The sequence below is a fragment of the Leopardus geoffroyi genome, chromosome D1 (genome assembly GCF_018350155.1).
Source record: "Leopardus geoffroyi isolate Oge1 chromosome D1, O.geoffroyi_Oge1_pat1.0, whole genome shotgun sequence".
NCBI lineage: Eukaryota > Metazoa > Chordata > Mammalia > Carnivora > Felidae > Leopardus > Leopardus geoffroyi.
In genome coordinates, this window is record NC_059329.1 from 74,568,186 (window position 1) to 74,591,119 (window position 22,934).

The following is a 22,934-nucleotide window of genomic DNA, read 5'->3' on the forward strand; positions in this document are numbered from 1 at the left end:
CCGATCAGGAAGTCCAGTCACTCATGGACGTTTCTAGGAAGCGAAAAGAAAGAGAGGGAAGAAAATTATTCAAGAGATAAAATTATAAAACTGAAGGGTGTGAGTTTGCAGATATAAAGAATTTATTGAATGGGGTGCCTGGCTGTTTCAGTCAGTGGAGTACGCAACTCCTTATCTTGGAGTTGTAAGTTAGAGCCCCATGTTGGGTGTGGAGATTATTTAAAAATAGAATCTTAAAAAAAAAAGAATTTATTAAGTGCGTAGTACAATGAATCATATAAAGCCTCCTCCAAGGCATCATGGAATTTCAGAACTCCAATTGTGAGAGAAGGTCAGTTGTTGGAGCCCATTTATTTCCTACTAGAATCCACAGTACACTGGAAATACCCAGGTCACATTGATGCACATTGTGAGATAAATGGAAAGTGATGAAGGATATTAAAAAATATATATTTACATAGTTTATTGACTTCAAGGGACATATGGGCTGTAATGAGTACCATGACACCTGCATATATCATTGAAATGTGAACCTTATTTATTTATTTTTAATTAAAAAAAAAATTTTTTTTTCAATATTTATTTTTGAGAGACAGAGAGAGACAGAGCATGAGTGGTGGAGGGGCAGAGAGAGAGGGAGACACAGAATCCGAAGCAGGCTCTAGGCTCTGAGCTGTCAGCACAGAGCTCGATGTGGGGCTCGAACCCAGAAACCTCGAGATCATGACCTGAGGTGAAGTTGGATGCTTAACCGACTGAGCCACCCAGGCACCCCTATTGAAAGGTGGACTTTAAAGCATAGCAGTACAGCCTACTTCCTTGTCCTGTACAGAATAAAGTGGCCAAAGCAGTTTTCCTTAGATTGATATATATATATTTTTTATTCTCTTACTTTTACCTTACCATTCTCTTACCTTACTATAGTTATTCTAGAACTCCCTGGAGAAAAGATCCTGGGATGCTCATAACTATTCTTGTTTTGTTTTTTTTTTTTAATGTTTACTTATTTTTGAGAGAGACAGAGTAAGAATGGGGGAGGGGCAGAGAGAGGGAGACAGAATCCAAAGCAGGCTCCAGGCCCTGTCTGAGCTGTCCACACAGAGCCCTTACAGGGCCCCTGAACCCATGGACTGAGAGATCATAAACTGAGCTGAAACCGGATGCTTTACCGACTGAGCCACCCAGGCGCCCCCAAATAACTATTCTTAAAAGATTGTAACAGGCTAAACAAACCCAGACTCTCTGTTTGGAATTCTGTTTAAGAAATGACTCATAGTTAATTCTTAAAAAACAAAAACTTTTGCAATTATTTGAGTTCTGCCTTTGACAGTCCAGACAAATGGAGCTGGGAAGATTTCCTTGAAAAGAGTATTGTCTTGGCTCTCTGCACTAGATCCGGAGCCGGGAGCCCACGGCCCGGCCATGTCCCATCAGACTGGCACCCAAGCAAGTGAAGATGTTAAAGATCTCTTTGCAAGAGCAAGAGATGGAAAATACAGACTTCTAAAAATATCTGTTGAAAATGAGAAACTTGTGATTGGCTCATATCGTCAGCCTTCAGATTCCTGGGATAAGGATTATGATACCTTTGTTTTACCCCTTTGGCGGACGAACAACCGTGCTATATATTATTCAGGTTGGATTCTCAGAATTATGGATATTCATTCCTTGATCTCCAGATCATTCTCATGTTTGTCAAAAAATGCTGTATGCAGCAACAACAGCAACTCTGAAAAGGGAGTCTGGAGATGGCTACATTAAAGATCAAGTATTTGGAACAGTAAAGGAAGATGTATCATTACATGGGTATAAAAAGTACATGCTCTCACAATCATCTCCTGCCCCATTGACTGCAGCTGAGAAAGAATTATGACAAATTAAAATGAATGAGGTACAAACGGATGTGGGTGTGGACATAAGCATCAAACACTACAAGGAGTAGCATTTCCTATTTCTCAAGCTTTCCAGGCTTTGGAAAAATTAAGTAACAGCTCAACTATGTGCAATTAGAAATAGATATAAAAAATAAAATTATAATTTTGGCCAGTACGACAAATACAGAACTAAAAGATTTGCCAGAGAGGTTTCCCAAGGATTCAGCACGTTACCATTTCTTTCTGTATAAACATTCCCATGAAGGAGACTGTTTGGAGTCCCTAGTTTTTATTTACCCAATGCCTGAATACACATGCAGTATAAGAGAATGGATGCTGCATTCTAGCCGCAAGAGCCCTCTGCTAGAAATTGTAGAAAGACAATTACAAATGGATGTCATTAGAAAGATCGAGATAGACGATGGGCATGAGTTGACAGCAGACTTCCTTTATGAAGAAGTACACCCAAAGCAGCATGCGCATAAGCAAAGTTTTGCAAAACCCAAAGGTCCTGCAGGAAAAAGGAATTCGAAGACTTGATAGGGGGCCAGCTGAAAGTGAAGCCACTGCTGATTAAAATCATTATATTAAGCATTGCAGTACTAGTGTTTCTTTAAGTCCAGTTTTTAGTACAGGAGAACTGAAATCACTCCATGTTGACACATAGTAGGGGAAAAAATGTACTTTTTGAAAAATAACGCTTTTCACTTCTGTGTGTTTTTAAAATGAAGGCTATAGAAGACTCATGATTTCTATTTTTGAGTTAAAGGTAGAAGAGGGTTCGACATAGTGATGTTTACTTTTGTCACACTGTTTTCACAGATTAATAATGATTCCATACTTTCACATAATTCTTAAAATTTTATACACTTGGGCCAAGTCCAGAAAGTCTAATGTCTCAAAGTAAGATGCCCTCCTTACTGCTCTGTAGTGAGACATCAATTTTTTTCTTTAAGGAAGAAAGACCTTAAAATATTCATACTCCTTATGAATATGTTAAGGACCACGTTAGATTATTTTCTAAACTGAGAATTTAGTGTGCCTGGGTAAAGGTGGAAAGTTGCTGACTCTGAGAAGCAATGCTTAACTCAGCCTGTGGGGTCATGTCTGCAACTTGTAGAAACAGTGTTTCATGGCAGCAGTCTTTTCCATTTGACTTTTTTGGTTTTTAAAGTGGCATTAAAATTTCAGAAGATCAGTTCACTCTGAAACCTTAAAGGTACCGGATATTTTCTATACTGCAGGATTTCTGATGACGTTGAAAGACATATTTGAACAGCTTTAATAAATTCTCTCTCTAATGCTTTGCAAAATTTCCTTTTCAAAAGTAAGTCATTTCCTTATAAGTAGTGTGAGGCCAAATATTTATGTTCAGATTGAATATTAAATTAACATCCTTAAACAAAACTAAAGTCAACAATGTTGAAAGAGTTTTAAGCATCAAGATTGATTTTTCTCCAGAACCACATATTTATAGGCAAATTGTGTTCTTTATTACTTTTAAGCATACTCAGATTTAATAAAATTGTTGGAAAGTCTTAGTACTTAACAGCCTAACACAAATTAAACACTTAAGAATCTTATTTCAATTTATATCTTACTTCAAAACACATTTAACTCTTTTTAAAGCTTTGCATTTCAGCTACAACCTACAGAAATTTACAAGTTTTTTTTTTTTTTTTTGATACTTGAAACAGAAGGAGTTAGAATACTACGCCATGTTAAATCTGATAACCTGCTGCAAGAGCTGTAATTTGGAGGAGTTTTAAAAAATGAACTATGGGGGGGCGCCTGGGTGGCTCAGTTGGTTAAGCGGCCGACTTCGGCTCAGGTCACGATCTCGCAGTCCGTGAGTTCGAGCCCCGCGTCAGGCTCTGGGCTGACGGCTCAGAGCCTGGAGCCTGTTTCAGATTCTGTGTCTCCCTCTCTCTGACCCTCCCCCGTTCATGCTCTGTCTCTCTCTGTCTCAAAAATAAATAACGTTAAAAAAAAATAAAAAAAAAACAAAAATGAACTATGGGGATCCAGGATTTAGAATTTCTTCATCTAAACTTTATGCTGCATAAAACATATTAGAAATGGACATTTCACAGTATAAATATGAAACACATTTTTATGCCTTATTATCTAAGGTACTATATACACCTTTCAAAAATTCCATGTGTGTTCAAGTAAAGCATATTAGAATAATTATAGGTTGACAGGATTTTTTTCTAGAGTTAAGAGTATTTGTGTGGGGTTTTGTTTGTTTACAGATAATCAGACTGTAATATTTAAACATGCAAAATAACTGGCAGTAATGTTGCACTTGTTTTCTAAAGATAAACTTTAACTTGTTTCATGGGTGCCCACATAGACACATACATACACAAATTACTGCATTGAGAATCCTAGAGCTGTGTTTCAGAACATAGCTGAAGCTGTATTTTCAATCAGAAAGAATGTTAAACCTGTCATGAAGGTATAAAATAATTTGGTAGTGAATGTCTTTTTGTACCATTCATGTGCAATTGTAGTCTAAATTTTACACTACATGAAAGTAAATGGACATTTCAGAATATAGTGATTATATAGTCTTTAATTATTATTAAACCAAGATTGCTGGAAATCAGTGATGCATTTGTTATAGAGTATAACTCAGTGTTTACAGTATGTTTTAGGTGACATCATAACAACCGAAGGTGAATAAGATATTCCCAGTAAATTTATATAGCAGTAAAGAATTACATGCCATCTATGGACATTTTATAAGTGCATTTTATATTGCAATACAATTTTTTTCTCTTTAAAAAAAAGGAAAAGAGAATTTTCTGGTAACTTGTTAAGGAAAGAAATAATTCAAGTTGGAAATATAATTTAAAATCAGATTGTGTTGGTTATTAAATTATTGTCACTCAGCTCCAAATCCAACTTTCTTTACTCTGTGTTGCTGGTACTGGATCTCTGTGTAATCTTTTTCTCCTTTACCAGTCGGCATCTTGTTAGGTTCTGCCAATAGGGGGCACTAGAGAGAAGTTGGAAGGTAGGAGTGGAGACATGACCACCTTCTTCCTGTTTGCTTGTTGTGTTGGTCACAGTAGTCCCCTTTGGCTCAGTGGTAGCAGTTGGTTCTAGATTCTAGTTTCTTTTGGACTGCCCAGCCTCATTTTGCTCTTTCAGTGGTATCAATAGCAGCCAGGTTTTGCCTCTTCCAGAGGTCAGAGCCTGGCTCCATGAAGTGCCTCCTTTTAGTCTCTTTTTTTCCCTCAGTCTTAGGGCTAGTGGCTTCAAACTGTGAGTGCTAGCTCTGGGTTACCTCAGATGTTCCCTTTTTGTCTTTTCAGCCCTCCAGCAGCTGTCTAACCAATTCCCTGTATTAAATACTTTCTGTTGAAATGCTTGGAGTGGGTTCTGTTTTCCTGTTCAGACCCAAACATATACATGGACTAATGTAAAAACTGGATCCATGAACATGATCTCGTTTTCTTATCAGTTAGCTTAGAAGTGATATTTGATCCTTCTGGGTGAAACTCCTTATCCTCCTCATAGTCTATATATAGACTATATATATATACACACACACACACACACACACACACACACACATATATGTATATATACATATACACACATATGTATATATATGTGTGTGTGTGTGTGTGTGTGTATCACATAATTTAGTATGTTTTAGAATCTACAGTTTTCCAGAAAGGTCAGATGGACAGTAGTAAATAGGGACTTTGATCCCTTTCCCTTACTGCTCATCTTTGGAATCTAGCCACTGGAATCTGAGGGGGGAAATTTTCCTTCTATATAGTTCCGTATTCTGTTTCACTTGGTAAAACTGAATTCAAATTAGAGTAAGCAAAGGGAGACTGTACAGATCTTCCTGGATTTATGATGAGGTTACATTCCAATAGACTCATCATAAATTGAAAACATCCTAAGTTGAAAATGTATTTAATATACCTATTCCACCTATCATAGCTTAGCCTAGCCTACCTTTTAAACATGCTCAGAACAACTATATTAGCTTACAGTTGGGTAAAACCATGAAACACAAAGACTGTTTCGTACTAAAGTGTTGAATATCTCACAAAATTTATTGAATATGGTACTGAAAGCAAAAAACAGAATGGTGTAAGTGTATTCATTGTTTACCTCTGTGATTGCATGGCTGACTGGGAGCTATGGTCTGGTTATATTCCTGTCTACCCCTAGGTTGGAGGTCTGACATTAAATGTGCTGTTCTGAACTACATAAAAATGTGGGTTCCCACAGGGGAGCACCTTTCTATTTTGGCCATAAGGATGCATGCTAGAAACAACTTCAGCCAATTTAAAAATTGGGCATAAGGGTTAAATATAATAAAGTCCTTTGAAAAAATTTAATAACTTTTCATTGTTTTAAAACTATTATCTGAAGTAGGAAAAACCCACTTCTAAAAAACTTAATTATATGAAGGCAAAGCAATTAGTAATTTTTGCTACATTCTATCACTTACTTTGACTTCTGGTCACTCTATGCACATCCACAAACTATCATTTTTATATCATTTTTATACTAAAATATAACTCTATTTTGATTATGAAGTAACCACACAGAAATTTTCCTCAAATTTCTAAAACTGAAATAGGAACATTCTTCCGATCACGTTATTCAAAACTTTGATGTATTTTAGGATTTGGCCGATGAACTTGCCCTTGTTGATGTTGCAGTGGACAAATTGAAGGGAGAAACAATGGATCTTCAGCATGGCAGTCTTTTCTTTAATACTTCAAAGATTACCTCTGGAAAAGGTTAGTTTTAATTAAAAAAAATTTTTTTTAATGTTTATTTTTTAAGAGACAGAGAGACAGAGTGTGAGTGGGGAAGGGGCAGAGAGAGGGAGGAAGATACAGAATCCAAAGCAGGCTCTCGGCTCTGAGCTGTCAGCACAGAGCCTGATGTGGGGCTTGAACCCACCAGCAGTGAGATCATGACCTGAGCCAACATCAGACGCTTAACCGACTGAGCCATCCAGGTGCCCTGGTTAGTTTTAATTTTATAGCATTCTTTTCAGAGCTTTAAAAAAGAGTAATGAATTTTACCATATTGCTATTCATAAATATAAAATTAAAAGTAGCACCACTATCATTAGGACATACAGTTTAAAAGGTTAATTTTTGCTTAAAGGGTTAATTAAAAAAAAAAGAACATTCCATTCAAATTTGAGAAAACTTGGAAAATATAAAGTATTTATAATGTATAAGAAAAAAGTATTTAAATGTAAAAAAAGATCAAAATCTCTCCTGTTAATGGTTTTGTTTGTTTCTTTTTCCTATTCATTTGTTTTTATGTAAATGTCATATTAGATCAATGCTTTTTTATTTTTAAAAAATGTTTATTTACTTTTGAGAGAGTACCAGTTTGGGAGGAGCAGAGAGAGGGGGAGAGAGGATCTGACATAGGCTCTGCATTGAGAACAGGGAGCCCAATGTGGGACTTGAACTCATGAACCATGAGATCATGACCTCAGCCAAAGTTGGATGCTCAACCAACTGAGCCACCCAGGTGCCCCTGGATAAATGCTTTTTAAACTTGTCATTCCATCTTATGCATTTTCCCAAGGTTATGTCTTGAATACTTTTTGTAATATTGTTGATATACGTATCTATACTCTTTAACCTGGTTTCCTTTTTGTGTTTATAGAGGAACAGTTTTCAAGGTATAGTGTGAGGCCATACTACAGGAAATGGGGAGCTTGGCCCCATTAGCATTAGCATCATCTGTTGACCAAATAAGAAGCCTTAGAGAATTAGGAAAAATAATTATCATACACTAAAGTGCATAATGCACTCTTTGGTGATCTGATTCAATAGATATACTTTCTACTAAAGCCCTCTTACCTAACGTGATTGGAACTGAGGGTGGTTACTTAATTTAAAAATGTGTGTTAGGAGCCATCACTGGAGGTATCACAGTTCCAGATTTCAGGTTATATTACAAAGTGGTAGTAATTAAAACAGTGTGGTACTGGCATAAAAATAGGTACACAGATCAATGGAGTAGACAGAAAGCCCAGAAATAACCCCACAATTATATGGCCAATTAACCTTTAACAAAGGAAGATTGAATATCCAATGGAAAAAAGACCGTCTCTTCAACAAATGGTGTTGGGAAAAGTGGACAGCAACATGCAAAAGAATGAAACTGGACCACTTTCTAACACCATACACAAAAAGAAACTCAAAATGGATTAAAGACCTAAATGTGGAACAGGAAACCATTAAAATCCTAGAGGAGAACACAGGCAGTAACCTCTTTGACAGCAGTTGCAGCAACTTCTTACTAGCTATATCTTCTGAGACACGGGAACAAAAATAAGCTGTTGGGACTTTATCAACATAAAAAGCTTGCAGGAGCACTGGCTGGCTCAGTTGGTAGGGCATGCGACTCTTGATCTCAGGATTGTGAGTTTGAGGCCCATGCTGGGTGTGGAGATGACTTCAAAATCTGAATAAATAAATAAATAAAGCAAGCTTCTGCAAAGGAAGGATCGACAAAACTAAAAGACAACCTACAGAATGGGAGAAGATATTTGCAAATGACATATTTGATAAAGGGTTAGTATCCAAAATATATAAAGAACTTATACAACTCAACACTGAAAAAACAAATAATCCAAAAATAGGCAGAAGACGTGAATAGACATTTTTCTGAAGAAAGCATACAGATGGCCAACAGAAGCATGAAAATATGCTCAACATCACTGATCATTAGAGAAATACGAATTGAAATGAGATATCAGCTTATACCTGTCAGAGTGGCTAAAATCAACAACACAAGAAATAATGGGTGTTGGCGAGGATGTGGAGTAAGGGCAACCCTCTTACACTGTTGCTGGGAAGGCAAACCGGTGCAGCCACTCTAGAAAAAAGTATGGAGTTTCTTCAAAAAGTTAAAAATAGGACTACCCTACTTTCCAGCAATAGCACTACTGGGTATTTACCCAGAGGATACAAAAATATTAATTCAAAGGGATACATGCACCCTAATGTTTATGGCAGAATTATCAACAATAACCAAATTATGGAAAGAACCCAAATAGCCATCAACTGATGAATGGATAAAGAAGATATATATATATATATATACAAGGTAATATTACTCACCCATAAAAAAATATGCAATCTTGCCATTTGCAATGACATGGATGGAGCTAGAGAGTATTATACTAAGCAAAGTAAGTCAGTCAGAAAAAGACAAACATCATAGACATTTTATGTTGACCTAAAACATGGAAATGTACTTAGAAGTTCATTTGTTAGTTTTCTGATTTGAGTATAGTTCAGCTAATTGAATTTTGCAGTATCTTTTTAAAAGCACACCAATAGTGATCATTTCAATTTCATTAAAGTACTACAATTAACTTGAAGACATTTATGAAACAGTCACAAAACTCTACTAAATTTTTATTGTTTTCCTTCATTTTTATTTCTCTCACCTAAAAGGACAATTGTTAAACAACTTGATTTTAATGTGTCTTTCCAAGGCATTCAACTTAATTTTCTTTTTTCTTTTTTAAAGTTTTTAAATTTTTTTAATGTTTATTTTTTGAGACAGAGACAGAGAGAGAGAGAGAGACAGACAATGAGTGGGGCAGAGAGAGAGGGAGACACAGAATCTGAAGCAGGCTCCAGGCTCTGAGCTGTCAGCACAGAACCTGACATGGGGCTTGAACTCATAAACTGTGAGATCATGACCTGAGCTGAAGGCAGAGACTTAACCAACTGAGCTACCCAGGTGCCCCCCCCCCCTTTTTTTTTTTACAACTTTTAAAATATTTATTTTTGAGAGAGAGAGCATGGGGGGGGTGGGCAGAGAGAGAGAAGGAGACACAGAATCCGAAGTCGTCTCCAGGCTCTGAGTTGTCCGCACAGAGCCTGACACAGGGACTGAATCCATAAATCATGAGATCATGACCTGAGCCAAAGTCGGACACTTTGTTGAGGAGTCAGGCACTCCTCAACTTAATTTTCTTAGAAACAATTATTTAGGGGCACCTCAGTGGCTCAGTTGGTTAAGCATCCAACCCTTGATTTCAGCTTAGGTCATGATCTCAGGGTTTATAAGATTGAGTCCTGTGTTGGCTCCACGCTGATAGTGCGGTGCCTACTTTGGATTCTCTCTCCGTCTCCCTCTGCCCCTCTCCTGCTTGCACACTCTCTTTCTCTCTCAAAATAAATGAATAAACTTTAAAAAAGGAAACAATTATTTTAAAAAATTAATTATGGTACTTGACATATAAAAAGAGTTTAAGTATAACAAACATCAATGTATCCAACAGCTAGCAAGAAATAATAAAACATTACCAATTCAGTTGATATGTTCTGTGTTACATCTATTCATGTCTCAATCCTGAGTATAGTGGTTACCTTTACCATGCATTTCATTCACACTTGTATCTTGGTGACGTACATTGTATTATGTAATTAGCAGATATAATTGGCATAAATACATTTGGATATAAACATGACTAATTCTTGATATGTAACAACTAATGAACAGAAGTACACAGACCTCCCCTATGGAGATGTACTGGTTCAGAGTATTCAGTGTGCCCTGGGTGTCCGTATGTTTTACATCAGTAAATCTACTGAATCAGTTCAGTGGAGTCAGGTTAAAAGAGATCCTGCTGTATTAAAATACTTAAAAAAAAATCATTCAGTCTTTATTTTCTACTAATGTGGCAAGATAAATACCTGGGTCAATATTTTTGCTATAAATAATAAAATTCCTGCATAAAGTATGAAAGAAATAAATTATCAATCCTTTCAATATTTCAATTTTAGTATATGTGCTGCCGAAGCGAGCACTCCTTTCAATATTTCAAGAATTGATAGGCACTGAGTGAAGTCAGGAAACTAGAGAGTTAGGCCAAGCATTGTAGCTAGTTTTCACTCGCTAGCATTAGCCAAACTCTGAACTTTAATTTTGGCTTCCACTGTCTCATAGGATTTAGGAGACTGGAGACAGAGCTTAATTTGGGGAGTTGCATAGGAGGTAACCCCATAAATCTGGAACCCCAATGGATACCAGGAGTTAGTCAACTTTTGAAAAAATTATTTATTTATTTTGAGAGAGAGAGAGAGAGAGAGAGAGAGAGAGAGAGAGCGAGCAGGGAAGGGGCAGAGAGAGGGGAAGAGAAAGAGAATCCCAAGCTGTCAGCACAGAGCCTGATGTGGGAATCAAACTCATTAATTGTGAGATCACGACCTGAGCCAAAATCAAGAGTCAGAGGCTCAACCAACTGAGCCACCCCAGCACCGGCACCGCTAGTAAACTTTTTTGTGAAGGATCAGATAGTAAATATTTTAGGCTTTGTGGGCTATACAGTCTCTGTGAAAACTTACTCAACTCTGCTATTGTAATTCTAAGGCAGCCATCAACAATGTGTGAGTAGGTGTGGCTATGTTCCAATGAGATTTGTTTTTACTAAAACAGGTGGTCTGCCAGATTTGGCTTGCTGGCCCTCATTTGCCAATCCTTAATATAAGGATGACCTAGAAATAATTCCTTTCTCCCTACCTCTGGGGACTGACAGTAAAATCAAGTGTGTCAGTTGCTTTAGTAAAGGAGGGAAATAGTGGCTAAGAACTTGTAGCCACCAGCTCGCCCTTATCTGAATTCCAAAAAAACCTCAAGCAGTCTTAGGACTTAAGATAGCCTCTGGAAGAAATCCACTTTATTTCAGGCCTCAAAGAACCTCCACAAGTAAAATCCGCCCCCCCCCCCCCACCTGAACATCTTACAGTAGGAATAATTAAATCTACAAAGAAAATACATGAGCAAGAACCAGCAGAGATAACAGAAAAGGCCATCATAGATTTCAGGTACTGAAATTATGAAGCACAAATTATAAATTAACTATGATTATTCCATTTAAAGAAATAAAGGACAAGCTTGAAAATACCAGTATAAAACAGGAAACTATTAAAAAACACCAGATTTTAAAATAGCCAAATATAACTTCTAAATATTAAATAGAGTGAAATAAAAAACTCAATTAGTGGGTTTAATAATAGAGCAGATACATTTGAAGAGAGAAATGATAAGTCTAAGGCAATTACACAGACAACAGCAAGAAGCAGAAAATATGACAGGTTAAGAATCATACAGGATAGAGGGATAAAGTGTCATGTGCATTTAATTGGAAAAGTGGGGCAGAGGAAATATTTGAAGAGAGTATGATTGTACAATTTTTTTTAGAGAGAATGTGAGTGGGGGAGGGGCAGAGAGAGAGGGAGAGAGAGAATACCAAACAGTCTTCATGCTGTCAGTGTGGAGTCCAATGCAGGGCTCAAACTCACAAACTGTGAGATCATGACCTGAGCTGGAATCAAGAGTTGGATGCTTAACCTACTGAGCCACTAAGGCACCCCTGATTTTTGAGAACTAATGAAAAACAACCCATACATTCAAGCCAAATAATCTCAAGAAGGATAAATATAAAATCCTACCTAGACACATTTCTTGTGTAATTAGAGAACACTAAAGGCAAAGAAAAGAAAAAATTGTCACTAGACAAATTACCTACAGAAAAGGGAGAGAGTAATTGATACATCAATAGCACAGCGAAACCAGAATACAGTGAAATGTTATCTTTATTTTTTTACGTTTATTTATTTTTGAGAGAGAGAGAATGAGATGGGGGAGGGGATGGGCAGAGAGAAAGGGGACAGAAGATCCAAGGCAGGCTCCATGCTGATAGCAGAGAGCCAGATGTGGGGCTCAAACTCACAAACTGTGAGATCAAGACCTGAGCTGAAGTCAGCCGCTTAACCAGCTGAGCCATCCAGCGCCCCTGAAATGGTATCTTTAATGTGCTGAGAGAGAGTAAATGTCAATCCAGAATCCCTACATAGCACAAATATCTTTCAAGAATAAGTTTAAAATAAAGACATTTTCAGACAAAGACTGAGATAGTTGCCATCAGAACCTTGCTAATAAAAACACAAAAATATATACTTAAGACAAAAGAAAAATGATCTCAGGTCTGAGATGCAAAATATGAAGAGCACAGAAAATGGTAAAAATGAGGACAAATCTAAATAAATGTAAATTGTATAAGACTACAATGTCTTATGGGATTAAAAAATTTTAAATATAGCATATAAATCTGGGGATGAAAGGTAGTAGTGGTGAATGAAGTAGTGTTCTAAGTTCCTCAGTCATTAGGGAAGGTGGAAAGGTGATGATTATCTTTGGACTTGGATAAGTTAAGTACGCGTATTGTAACCTTTTATTTATTTAATTTTTTTAATTTAAATTTTTATTTTTTTACATTTATTTCTTTTTAAAATTTTTTTTAATGTGTACTTGTTTTTGAAGGAGAGAGAGACAGAGTGTGAGTGGGGGAGAGGCAGAGAGAGAGGGAGACACAGAATCTGAACCAGGTTCCAGGCTCGGAGCTGTCAGTACAGAGCCCGACGCGGGGCTGGAACCCACACACTGTGAGATCATGACCTGAGCCAAAGTCGAACGCTCAACCAACTGAGCCACCCAGGTGCCCCACGTATTGTAACTTATGTGACAACCTTTAAAAGAATAGAAATGGTGTAACTTCTAAATTAGTAAAGGGGAAGAAGTAAAATTACAAAAACATACCGGCTGAATAAAAAAGAAGGTAATGGAAAAAAAGACATAACAGGGACAACATATAGAACTAAGAGTTTAGTGAGGATGCTGGACATGAAGCTATTAATAAAGAATCCATTGTGCTTATGTATGTCAAAAACAAGCAAAAGAATTTAAAGCTATTATTTATGTTTTCCTCAAAAATAGGAAGTGCACGTGAATATATCTAACAAAATATATTTAAGAGCTTTTATACAGGAAAGAATACAGCCTTATTGGATGATATTAAATACCTAACTAGATAGGCCTTGTACAAAAAAGTCTCAGTATTGTAAGGCGTTCATTCTTTTCATATTGATTATGATCATATGCAACTATAGTCAAAACCCTAAAAAAATCAATTGTTGTTGTAGATACTAAATTTGTTCTAAGATTCACTTAGAAATTCAAAGGTCTAAGAATAGACTTTTAAAAAAAAATCAAACAGGGCAGCGTGAAGAGGACTTTTTTTTTTTTTTAATGTTTATTTATTTTTGAGAGAGAGAGACAGAGCATGAATGGGGGAGGGTCAGAGAAAGAGGGAGACACAGAATCCGAAGCAGGCTCCAGGCTCTGAGCGGTCAGCACAGAGCCCAACGCTGGGCTCAAACCCATAAACTGAGAGATCATGACCTGAACTGAAGTTGGATACTCAACCAACTGAGCCACCCAGGCGCCCCAGCAGATTTTCTTTTTTAAAAGAGTATAGGATTGCCTTGCAGACTCAGTCAGAAGAGCATGTGACTCTTAATCTTGAGGCCATGAGTTCAAGCCCCAAGTTGGATGTAGAGATTAGTTTAAAAAAAAAACAACAAATAAAAAAAGCATACAAGTTTTTTAAAGTTTTTTTTTTAAATAGAGATGGGATATACAGATTTTATTTAATTTAATGTTTTCTATCCATATGGAAAATAACTTCCAGGTATATAATAACTTTTTAAAAGTCCAGTATGGGATAATGAGCATCATATTATATTATCATTGGACTTAATAGGTGAAACAATTTTATGACTGGTCATCAGACTTATAAAGTAGTTTACTTTCTTGTGTGGATCAAGAACTTCTCTGTGATCTCAGATCTCATCCCTTATAATAATTAGAAGTAAATACATGCTTATCCTTAGAATCCTGAAACATATACATGAATTCTCAGAGTTCTAAGCTTCATAAGGTATTTCTAAGAAACCAGAGGGAGCTGACTTGCATCGACTCAGGTCTTAATAAGAAATGAGAATGTGGGCTAAATGGGTTGGTAGGATTTGTTATTATTTTTTAAAATGTGAGAACTGGTAAGTCATAGTGACAAGGCCTCCTTGGCCTTGGAAAGTCTGAAAAGTCTGTTCATCTGCAAACACGTTTAAAGAAGTAAGGCACAGTAATTATGGCATTCTTGATCCAAGTATTGCCTTTTGCTTCCTTTTTAGATTACAGTGTATCTGCAAACTCCAAATTAGTTATTGTCACAGCAGGTGTGCGGCAGCAGGAGGGAGAAAGTCGCCTTGCCCTGGTCCAACGTAATGTGAACATTATGAAATCGATCATTCCTACCATAGTCCATCATAGTCCTGACTGTAAGATGCTTATTGTTTCAAATCCAGGTAAGTCTTTTATCCTCCCTTTAACTGAATCAAGATGATCTTTCCATAGCATTTTTAAAAAGCAACTTAATTGATGTAACATTTATATACAATAAACTGCACCCATTCAGTATAATACAATAAGTTTTTTTCTAGCTTTATTGAGTTACAATTGACCTCTCATGAAGATAAAAAGCTTCTGCACAGCAAAGGAAACAACCAACAAAACTAAAAGGCAACCAATGGAATGGGAAAAGATATTTGTAAATGACATATCAGACAAAGGGCTAGTACCCAAAATCTATAAAGAGCTCACCAAACTCCACACCTAAAAAACAAATAATCCAGTGAAGAAATGGGCAGAAAACATGAACAGACCCTTCTCTAAAGAAGACATCCAGGTGGCCAACAGGCACATGAAAAGATGCTCAACGTCGCTCCTCATCAGGGAAATACAAATCAAAACCGCACTCAGATATCACCTCACGCCAGTCAGAGTGGCCAAAATGAACAAATCAGGAGACTATAGATGCTGGAGAGGATGTGGAGAAACGGGAACCCTCTTGCACTGTTGGTGGGAATGCAAATTGGTGCAGCCACTCTGGAAAACAGTGTGGAGGTTCCTCAGAAAATTAAAAATAGACTGACCCTATGACCCAGCAATAGCACTGCTAGGAATTTACCCAAGGGATACAGGAGGGCTGATGCATAGGGGCACTTGTACCCCAATGTTTATAGCAGCACTCTCAACAACAGCCAAATTATGGAAAGAGCCTAAATGTCCATCAACTGATGAATGGATAAAGAAATTGTGGTTTATATACACAATGGAATACTACGTGGCAATGAGAAAGAATGAAATATGGCCCTCTGTAGCAACGTGGATGGAACTGGAGAGTGTGATGCTAAGTGAAATAAGCCATACAGAGAAAGACAGATACCATATGTTTTCACTCTTATGTGGATCCTGAGAAACTTAACAGAAACCCATGGGGGAAGGGAAGGAAAAAAAAAAAAAAAGGTTAGAGTGGGAGAGAATCAAAGCATAAGAGACTGTTAAAAACTGAGAACAAACTGAGGGTTGATGGGGGGTGGGAGGGAGGGGAGGGTGGGTGATGGGTATTGAGGAAGGCACCTTTTGGGATGAGCACTGGGTGTTGTATGGAAACCAATTTGACAATAAATTTCATATGTCGAAAAAAACAAAAAACTGAGAACAAACTGAGGGTTGATGGGGGGTGGGAGGGAAGGGAGGGTGGGTGATGGGTATTGAGGAGGGCACCTTTTGGGATGAGCACTGGGTGTTGTATGGAAACCAATTTGACAATAAATTTCAAAAAAAAAATAAAATAAAAAAAATAAAGCTACTGAAAAAAAAGAGATACAATTGACCTATAATGTGTAAGTTTAAGGTATATATACTATGATGATTTGATATACTTGTATATTGCAAAATGACTGCCACAGTAGTGTTAGTTAATACTTCCATTACCTCACATAATTAGCATTTCCTTTTTATGGGGAAAACATTTAAGATTTGCTGTCTTAACGTTTTTGTTTTTTTGTTTTTGTTTTTTGTTTTTTTGTTTTTTTGAGAGAGAGAGACAGAGACAGTGATAGCAGGGTAGGGGCAGGTAGAAGGAGAGAGAGAATCCTAAGCAGGCTCCACGCTGTCAGCACAGAGCCGGATGCAGGGCTCGAACTCATGAACTGTGAGATCATGATCTGAGCTGAAACCAAGAGTCAGATGCTTAACTGACTGAGCCACCCAGGCACCCCTACTGTCTTAGCAATTTTTAAGTATATAATACCATATCGTTAACTATAGTCACCATGCTATATATTAGATCCTCAGAACTTATTCATTTAATAACTGAAAGTTTGTATCCTTTGACTGACATTTCTCCATTTCTCTCCCTCCCCCAGTCCCTGGCAACCACCTCTTTGTTTTTGAGTTTGGCTTTTTTAATTCCATATGTGACATCATACAGTATTTGTCTTTCTCTGTCAGACTTATTTCACTTAGTATAATGCCCTTAAGATCCATCCATGCTATCACAAATGGCAGGATTTCCTTCTTTCTTGTAGCTGAATATTAAATTGTGTGTATATTGTATATAAATTGTATATATAAATTGTGTGTGTGTGTGTGTGTGTGTGTGTGTGTGTGTGTGTGTGTATCTCACATCTTTTTTTTTCCCTGGTGCCGTGTCTTTTAATCCCATGACTTATTCATTTCATAACTGGAAGACTGTATCTCTTTCTCCTCTTCACCCATTTTGCCCAATCCCCCATATCACTCCCCTTTTGCAAACATCAGTTTATTCTCTGTATTTATAGGTCTGATTCTGCTTTTTGTTTGTTTATTCTTTTTTTTTTTTTTTGGATTCCACTTATGAGTGGAATCATACGGTATTTGTCTTTCAGTCTGATTTATTTCACTTAACATAATACCTTCTAGGTCCATCCATGTTTTCTCAAATAGCACAATCTCGTTCTTTATAGCTGTATAATATTCCATTATATGCTGTCTTTTCCTTATCCGTTTGTCTATTGGTGGACATTTACCTGGCTTCCATATCTTGGCTATTGCTGCAATAAACATAGGGGTGTGTTTCTTTTCAAATAAGTGTTTTCACTTTCTTTGGATAAATACCCAATAGCAGAACTATTGGACCATATGGTGTTTGTCTTTAAATTTTTGAAGAAATTGGTCATACCAACTTATATTCCCACCAACAGCACATGGGGCTCTTCTCTCTCCACATTCTTGCCAACACTTGTTGTTCTTGTGTTTTTGATTTTAGCCATTCTAACAGGTGTGATATGATATCTCATTGTGCTTTTGATTTGCATTTCCCTGGTGATAAGTGATGATGAGCATCTTTTCATGTATCTGTTAGCCATCTGAATATCTTCTTTGGAAAAATATCTGCTCATGTCTTCTGCCCATTTTCTAATTGGATAATTCATTTTTTGGGTGTTGAGTTTTATATATTTTGGATACAAACCCTTTATCAGATACATCATTTGCAGATATCTCCGCCCATTCAGAGGCTGCCTTTTAGTTTTGTTGATTGTTTTCTTCACTATGCAGAAGCTTTGTATTTTGATGTAGTCTCAATAGTTTATTTTTGATTTGGTTTCCCTTACCTTAAGAAAGAAGTTGCTATAGCTGATGTCAAAGAGGTCACTGCCTGTGCTCTCTTCTTGAATTTTAATGGTTTTCAGCCTCATATTTAGGACTTAAATCCACTTTGAGTATTTATGTGTATGGTGTAAGAAAGTGGTCCAGTTTCATTCTTTTGCATGTAGCTGTCTAGTTTTCCCGGCACCATTTGTTGAAGAGACAGTCTTTTTCCCACTGGATATTCTTTCTAGCTTTGTCAAAGATGAATTGACCGTATAGTTTTGGGTATATCTGGGTTTTCTATTCTGTTCCATTGATCTATGTATCTATTTTTGTGCTAGTACCATACCGTTTTGATCACTACAGCTTTGTAATATAACTTGAAGTCTGGAATTATGATGTCTCCAGCTTTGCTTTTCCTTTTCAGGGTTGCTTTGGCTATTTAGGATCTTTTGTGGTTCCATACAAATTTTACTATTGTTTGTTCTAACTCTGTGAAAAATGATCTTGGTATTTTGATAGGGATTGCATTAAATGTGTAGATTGCTTTGGGGAGTGTAGACGTTTTAACAATATTTTTTCTTCCAATCTATGAGCAGTGAATATCTTTCCACTTCTTTGTATCATATTCAGTTTCTTCCATCAGTGTTTTGAGTAGAGGCCTTTCATCTCTTTGGTTAGGTCTATTCCTAGGTATCTTATTGTTTTTGATGCAAGTGTAAAGTGCAAGGATTGATTCCTTAGTTTATCTTTCTGCTGCTTCATTATTGGTATATAGAAATGTAGCAGATTTCTGTATGTTGATTTTGTATCCTGTAACTTTACTGAATTCATTTATCTGTTCTAGCAGTTTTTTGGTTTGTTGTTGTTGTTGTTGTTGTTGGTGGTGGTGGTGGTGGTGGTGTGTGTGTGTATTCTTTGGGGTTTTCCATGTATAGTATCATGTTATGTGCAAATAGTGAAAGTTTCTCTTTTTCCTTGCTGATTTGGATGCCTTTTATTTCCTTTTGTTGTCTGATTACTGTGGCTAGGACTTCCAGTACCATGTTGAATAAAAGTGGTGAGAGTGGGCATCCTTGTCTTTTTCCTGACCATAGAGGAAAAGCTCCCAGTTTTTCCCCTTTGAGGATTATATTAGCTGTGTGTTTTTCTTATGTGGCCTTTATTATGTTGAGATATGTTCCCTCTAAGCCTACTTGGTTGAGGGGTTTTATCATGAATGGGTGTTGTACTTTGTCAAATGCTTTTTCTGAATCTGCTGAAGTGATCATGTGGTTCTTATCCTTTCTTTTATTAACGTGATGTATCATTTTGATTAATTTGCAAATATTGAACCACTCTTGCAACCCAGGAATAAATCTCACTTGATCGTGGTGAATTCTGTTTTTAATGTATTGTTGGATTCGGTTTGCTAGTATTTTATTGAGAACTTTTGCATCTATGTTCATCAGGGATATTGGCCTGTAGTTCTCTTTTTAAGCGATGTTTTTATCTGGTTTTGGTATTAGGGTAATACTGGCCTCATAGGATGAATTTGGATGTTTTCCTTCCTTTTCTATTTTTTGGAATAGTTTGAGAAGAATGGATATTAACTTTTCTCTAAATGTTGGTAGAATTTGCCTGTGAAGCCATCTGGTCACAGACTTTTGTTTGTTGGGGGGGTTTTGTAGCTTAAGCTGAAGTTTGCAGTCTCTTTCTGACCCACAGATCCAGACCAGCTTTCTGCCTGTGCTCACTAGCTGTTTGACAATGCTCACTCTTGTCAGTGAGAGTGCATACAGGGAGCCAGCCACAGTGTGGGGGCCTGTAGGGGTGAGTGTGTGGAATGCTAGGATTGCCTGTGGGTTAAATAGGGGAGTCCACTAGCAAGACATCCCCAGTGGCCCGGGGGCAGTCTTCCTGATAGAGTCTACAACACATTTAGTAGGACCTATGTCCTATAATGCCCCTATGAGAGTCCTGTCTGCCACTCTTAGCCTGTTCTCATTCCTCAGTCGTACAGCTAATGACTCAATACTCTGGATGGGGTGAGAGAATGATGGGCTTTTTTGGCAGCAGTCTGCCTAGCTAGTGAAGGTAGATGCTTACTCACACACTCTGACTTTAATCTGTGGGAGAAATCATGGACTAAGATCTCTTTTAGCAGTGAGCTCTTCTACCTCAGGGGAGGAGTGAGGCAAGTAAAGTCAAACTGTTTCTCTTACCCTCTCCAATACATCCAAACTCATATTATTTTGCCCCAGTGGTGTGCCGGGACTTCTCAGCTAGAACCCTGAACTTCCACAAAGGCTCTCCTGTAGATGGGTGGATTGTCTAAGACATTGTTTTCCAGGAGCTCCTGAACCTGAGCAGAGTGGGGCTAGAGCTGGCTCATGGGCCATTGCAGGGTCCACAGCTGGGACTGAGGCCCCTTTGCCTACTACATGCCTGACAGGCACGTCTCCTTCTGGGTTCTTTGGTGCATGATGCTGGATCACACAGCTCCAACAAAGGCACTTTTGTCCATGCGTGGATGCCAGATTGTCATTTTGAGGGTTGAGTGGTGAGTGAGGTATGTCTTATTTGGCTGTATTGCTGACATCATTCCACAGTGAATATTGATAGATGTAATCACTCATGAAACCACCACCATAATCAAGGTAAGTACATTTGCATTACCTCCAAAGCTTTTCTTGTGCCCCTTTGCAGTCCATCCTTTATTCCACCTCTGGCCCCGTTTTCTGGAATCTCATATAATGGAATCATACCAAATGTAGCCTTTTTTTTTTGTCTGTTTTCTCTCACCCAGCATGATTAGTTTGGGATTCATCCATGTAGCTTGGTATATTGGTGATCTGTTCTTTTTTTTTTTTTTTCTTTTTTTTACTGCTGGAAAGTGGTTATTTTTTAAAAATAATTTTAAATCCTTTTTTGTTTATCCATTCCTATCCATTTATCCATTGGTAGGTATTTAGGTTATTTCCAGTTTTTAGGTATTATGAATAAAGCTGCTGGAAACACATGTAAAAAGAATTTTCATGGGTGTATGTCATCATTTCTCTGGGTAAATACATGGGAGTAAAAGAGATGGCTTATATGGTAGGTATATGCTTAACTCTGTTGAAGCTGCCAAACAGTTTTCAAAAGTGGTTATCCCAGTTTACATTCCCATAAGCACTCTGAGAGTGTTCTACGTGCTCCACATCCTTGCCGACATTTTGTATTGTCAGTCTCCTCAATTTTAGTCATTCCAATAGCATTATGGTTTTTGTAAGTTTATTTACTTATTTCTGAGAGAGAGAGAGAGAGAGCACTTGCACAAATGGGGAAGGGGCAGAGAGAGAGGGGGAGAGAGAATTCCAAGCAAGTTCTGTGCTGTCAGCACAGAGCCCGACGCAGGACTGAATCTCATGAACTGTGAGATCATGACCTGAGCCACAATCAAGAGTGGGGCTTAACTGACTGAGCCACCCAGGCACTCCAGAGAGTTTTTTTTTTAATCGTGAAAGGGTGTTGAATTTTGTCAAATGCTTTTTTTCTGCATCAGTTGACCCTTTTATCATTGTGTAATGTCTTTCTTTGTCTCTAGTAATAATTTTTGAGGTAAAGTCTATTTTTTATCATGGCAAAATACATATAACATAAATGTTACCATTTTAACCATTTTAAAGTGTGTCATTCAGTGGCATTAAGTACATTAAGTAAATTTTATTTTGTACAACCACTACCACTGTCTAATGCTCAAGCTTCTTTATCACCCTAAATGGAAACTTTGTGCCCTTAAATAGTCACTTCTCATTCCTTCCTCTCTCCATTCCTGGCAACCACTAATTTGCTTTCTGTATCTATAGTTTTGCCTCTTTTGGATATTTAATATAAATGAGATCATCCAATATGTGTCCTTTTGTAAAAGTATTGCTTCTTTAATTTAATAATGTTTTCAAGGTTCATCCATATTGTCGTATGCATCAATACTTTTTATGACTGAAAATATTCCACTGTGTAATATATCACATTCCATTTATCCATTTATCAGCTGATGGACATTTGAATTGTTTTTACCTTTTGGCTATTGTGAATAGTGATGTTAGGAATATTCATGTACAGTTTTTGTTTGAACACCTGCATATATCTCTAGGACTAGAAACACTGGGTCATATGGGGGTGCCTGGGTAGCTTAGTTGGTTGAGCGTCTGACCCTTGATTTTGGCTGGGGTCATGATCTCACAGTTGTGGGATTGAGCCCCCCCCCCCCCATTGGCTCCCATGCCGGTCATGGAGCCTGCTTAAGATTTTCTGTCTCCTTCTCCCTCTTGCATACATGTGCGTACACTCTCTCTCTCTCTCTCTCTCTCTCTCTCTCTGAAAAGAAGAAAGAAAGGAAAGAAAAAGAAAGAAAGAAAGATAAAAAGAAAGAAAGAAAGAAAGAAAGAAAGAAAGAAAGAAAGAAAGAAAGAAAGAAAGAAAGAAAAATCAATCCTGGGTCTTATGATAATTCTATGATTAATTAGTAACTGCCAAACTTTTTTCTTGGTAGCTGTACTATTTTACATTCCCATCAGCAGTGTGTAAATGTTCCCATTGTCCATATCCCCACCAGCACTTGTTATTTTCTTTTTTTTTTACTGTTTATTTATTTTTTAGAGAGCATGAGCAGGGGAGAGGCAGAGAAAGAGGGGGACAGAGGATCTGAAGCTGGCTCTGTGCTGACGGCAGTGAGCTGGATCTCATAAACCA

At 37.4% G+C, this 22,934-nt stretch overlaps 1 protein-coding gene and 1 pseudogene across 3 annotated transcripts in view; both read left to right on the forward strand.

The window, feature by feature from the left end:
* LOC123601459 (L-lactate dehydrogenase C chain) overlaps positions 1 to 22,934 on the forward strand; it is a 56,230-nt gene that overhangs the window by 2,990 nt on the left and 30,306 nt on the right. For all 3 annotated transcript variants that reach the window (XR_006714116.1, XM_045484725.1, XM_045484726.1), the window contains exons 3-4: positions 6,535 to 6,652; positions 14,936 to 15,109. Coding sequence is in view for 2 of the 3 variants with exons in the window: in XM_045484725.1 (XP_045340681.1) it covers positions 6,535 to 6,652; positions 14,936 to 15,109 (292 nt within the window). In the remaining variant the exon portion in view is untranslated. The remainder of the gene's footprint in view (positions 1 to 6,534; positions 6,653 to 14,935; positions 15,110 to 22,934) is intronic.
* Positions 1,198 to 3,609, forward strand: LOC123601458 (annotated as a pseudogene).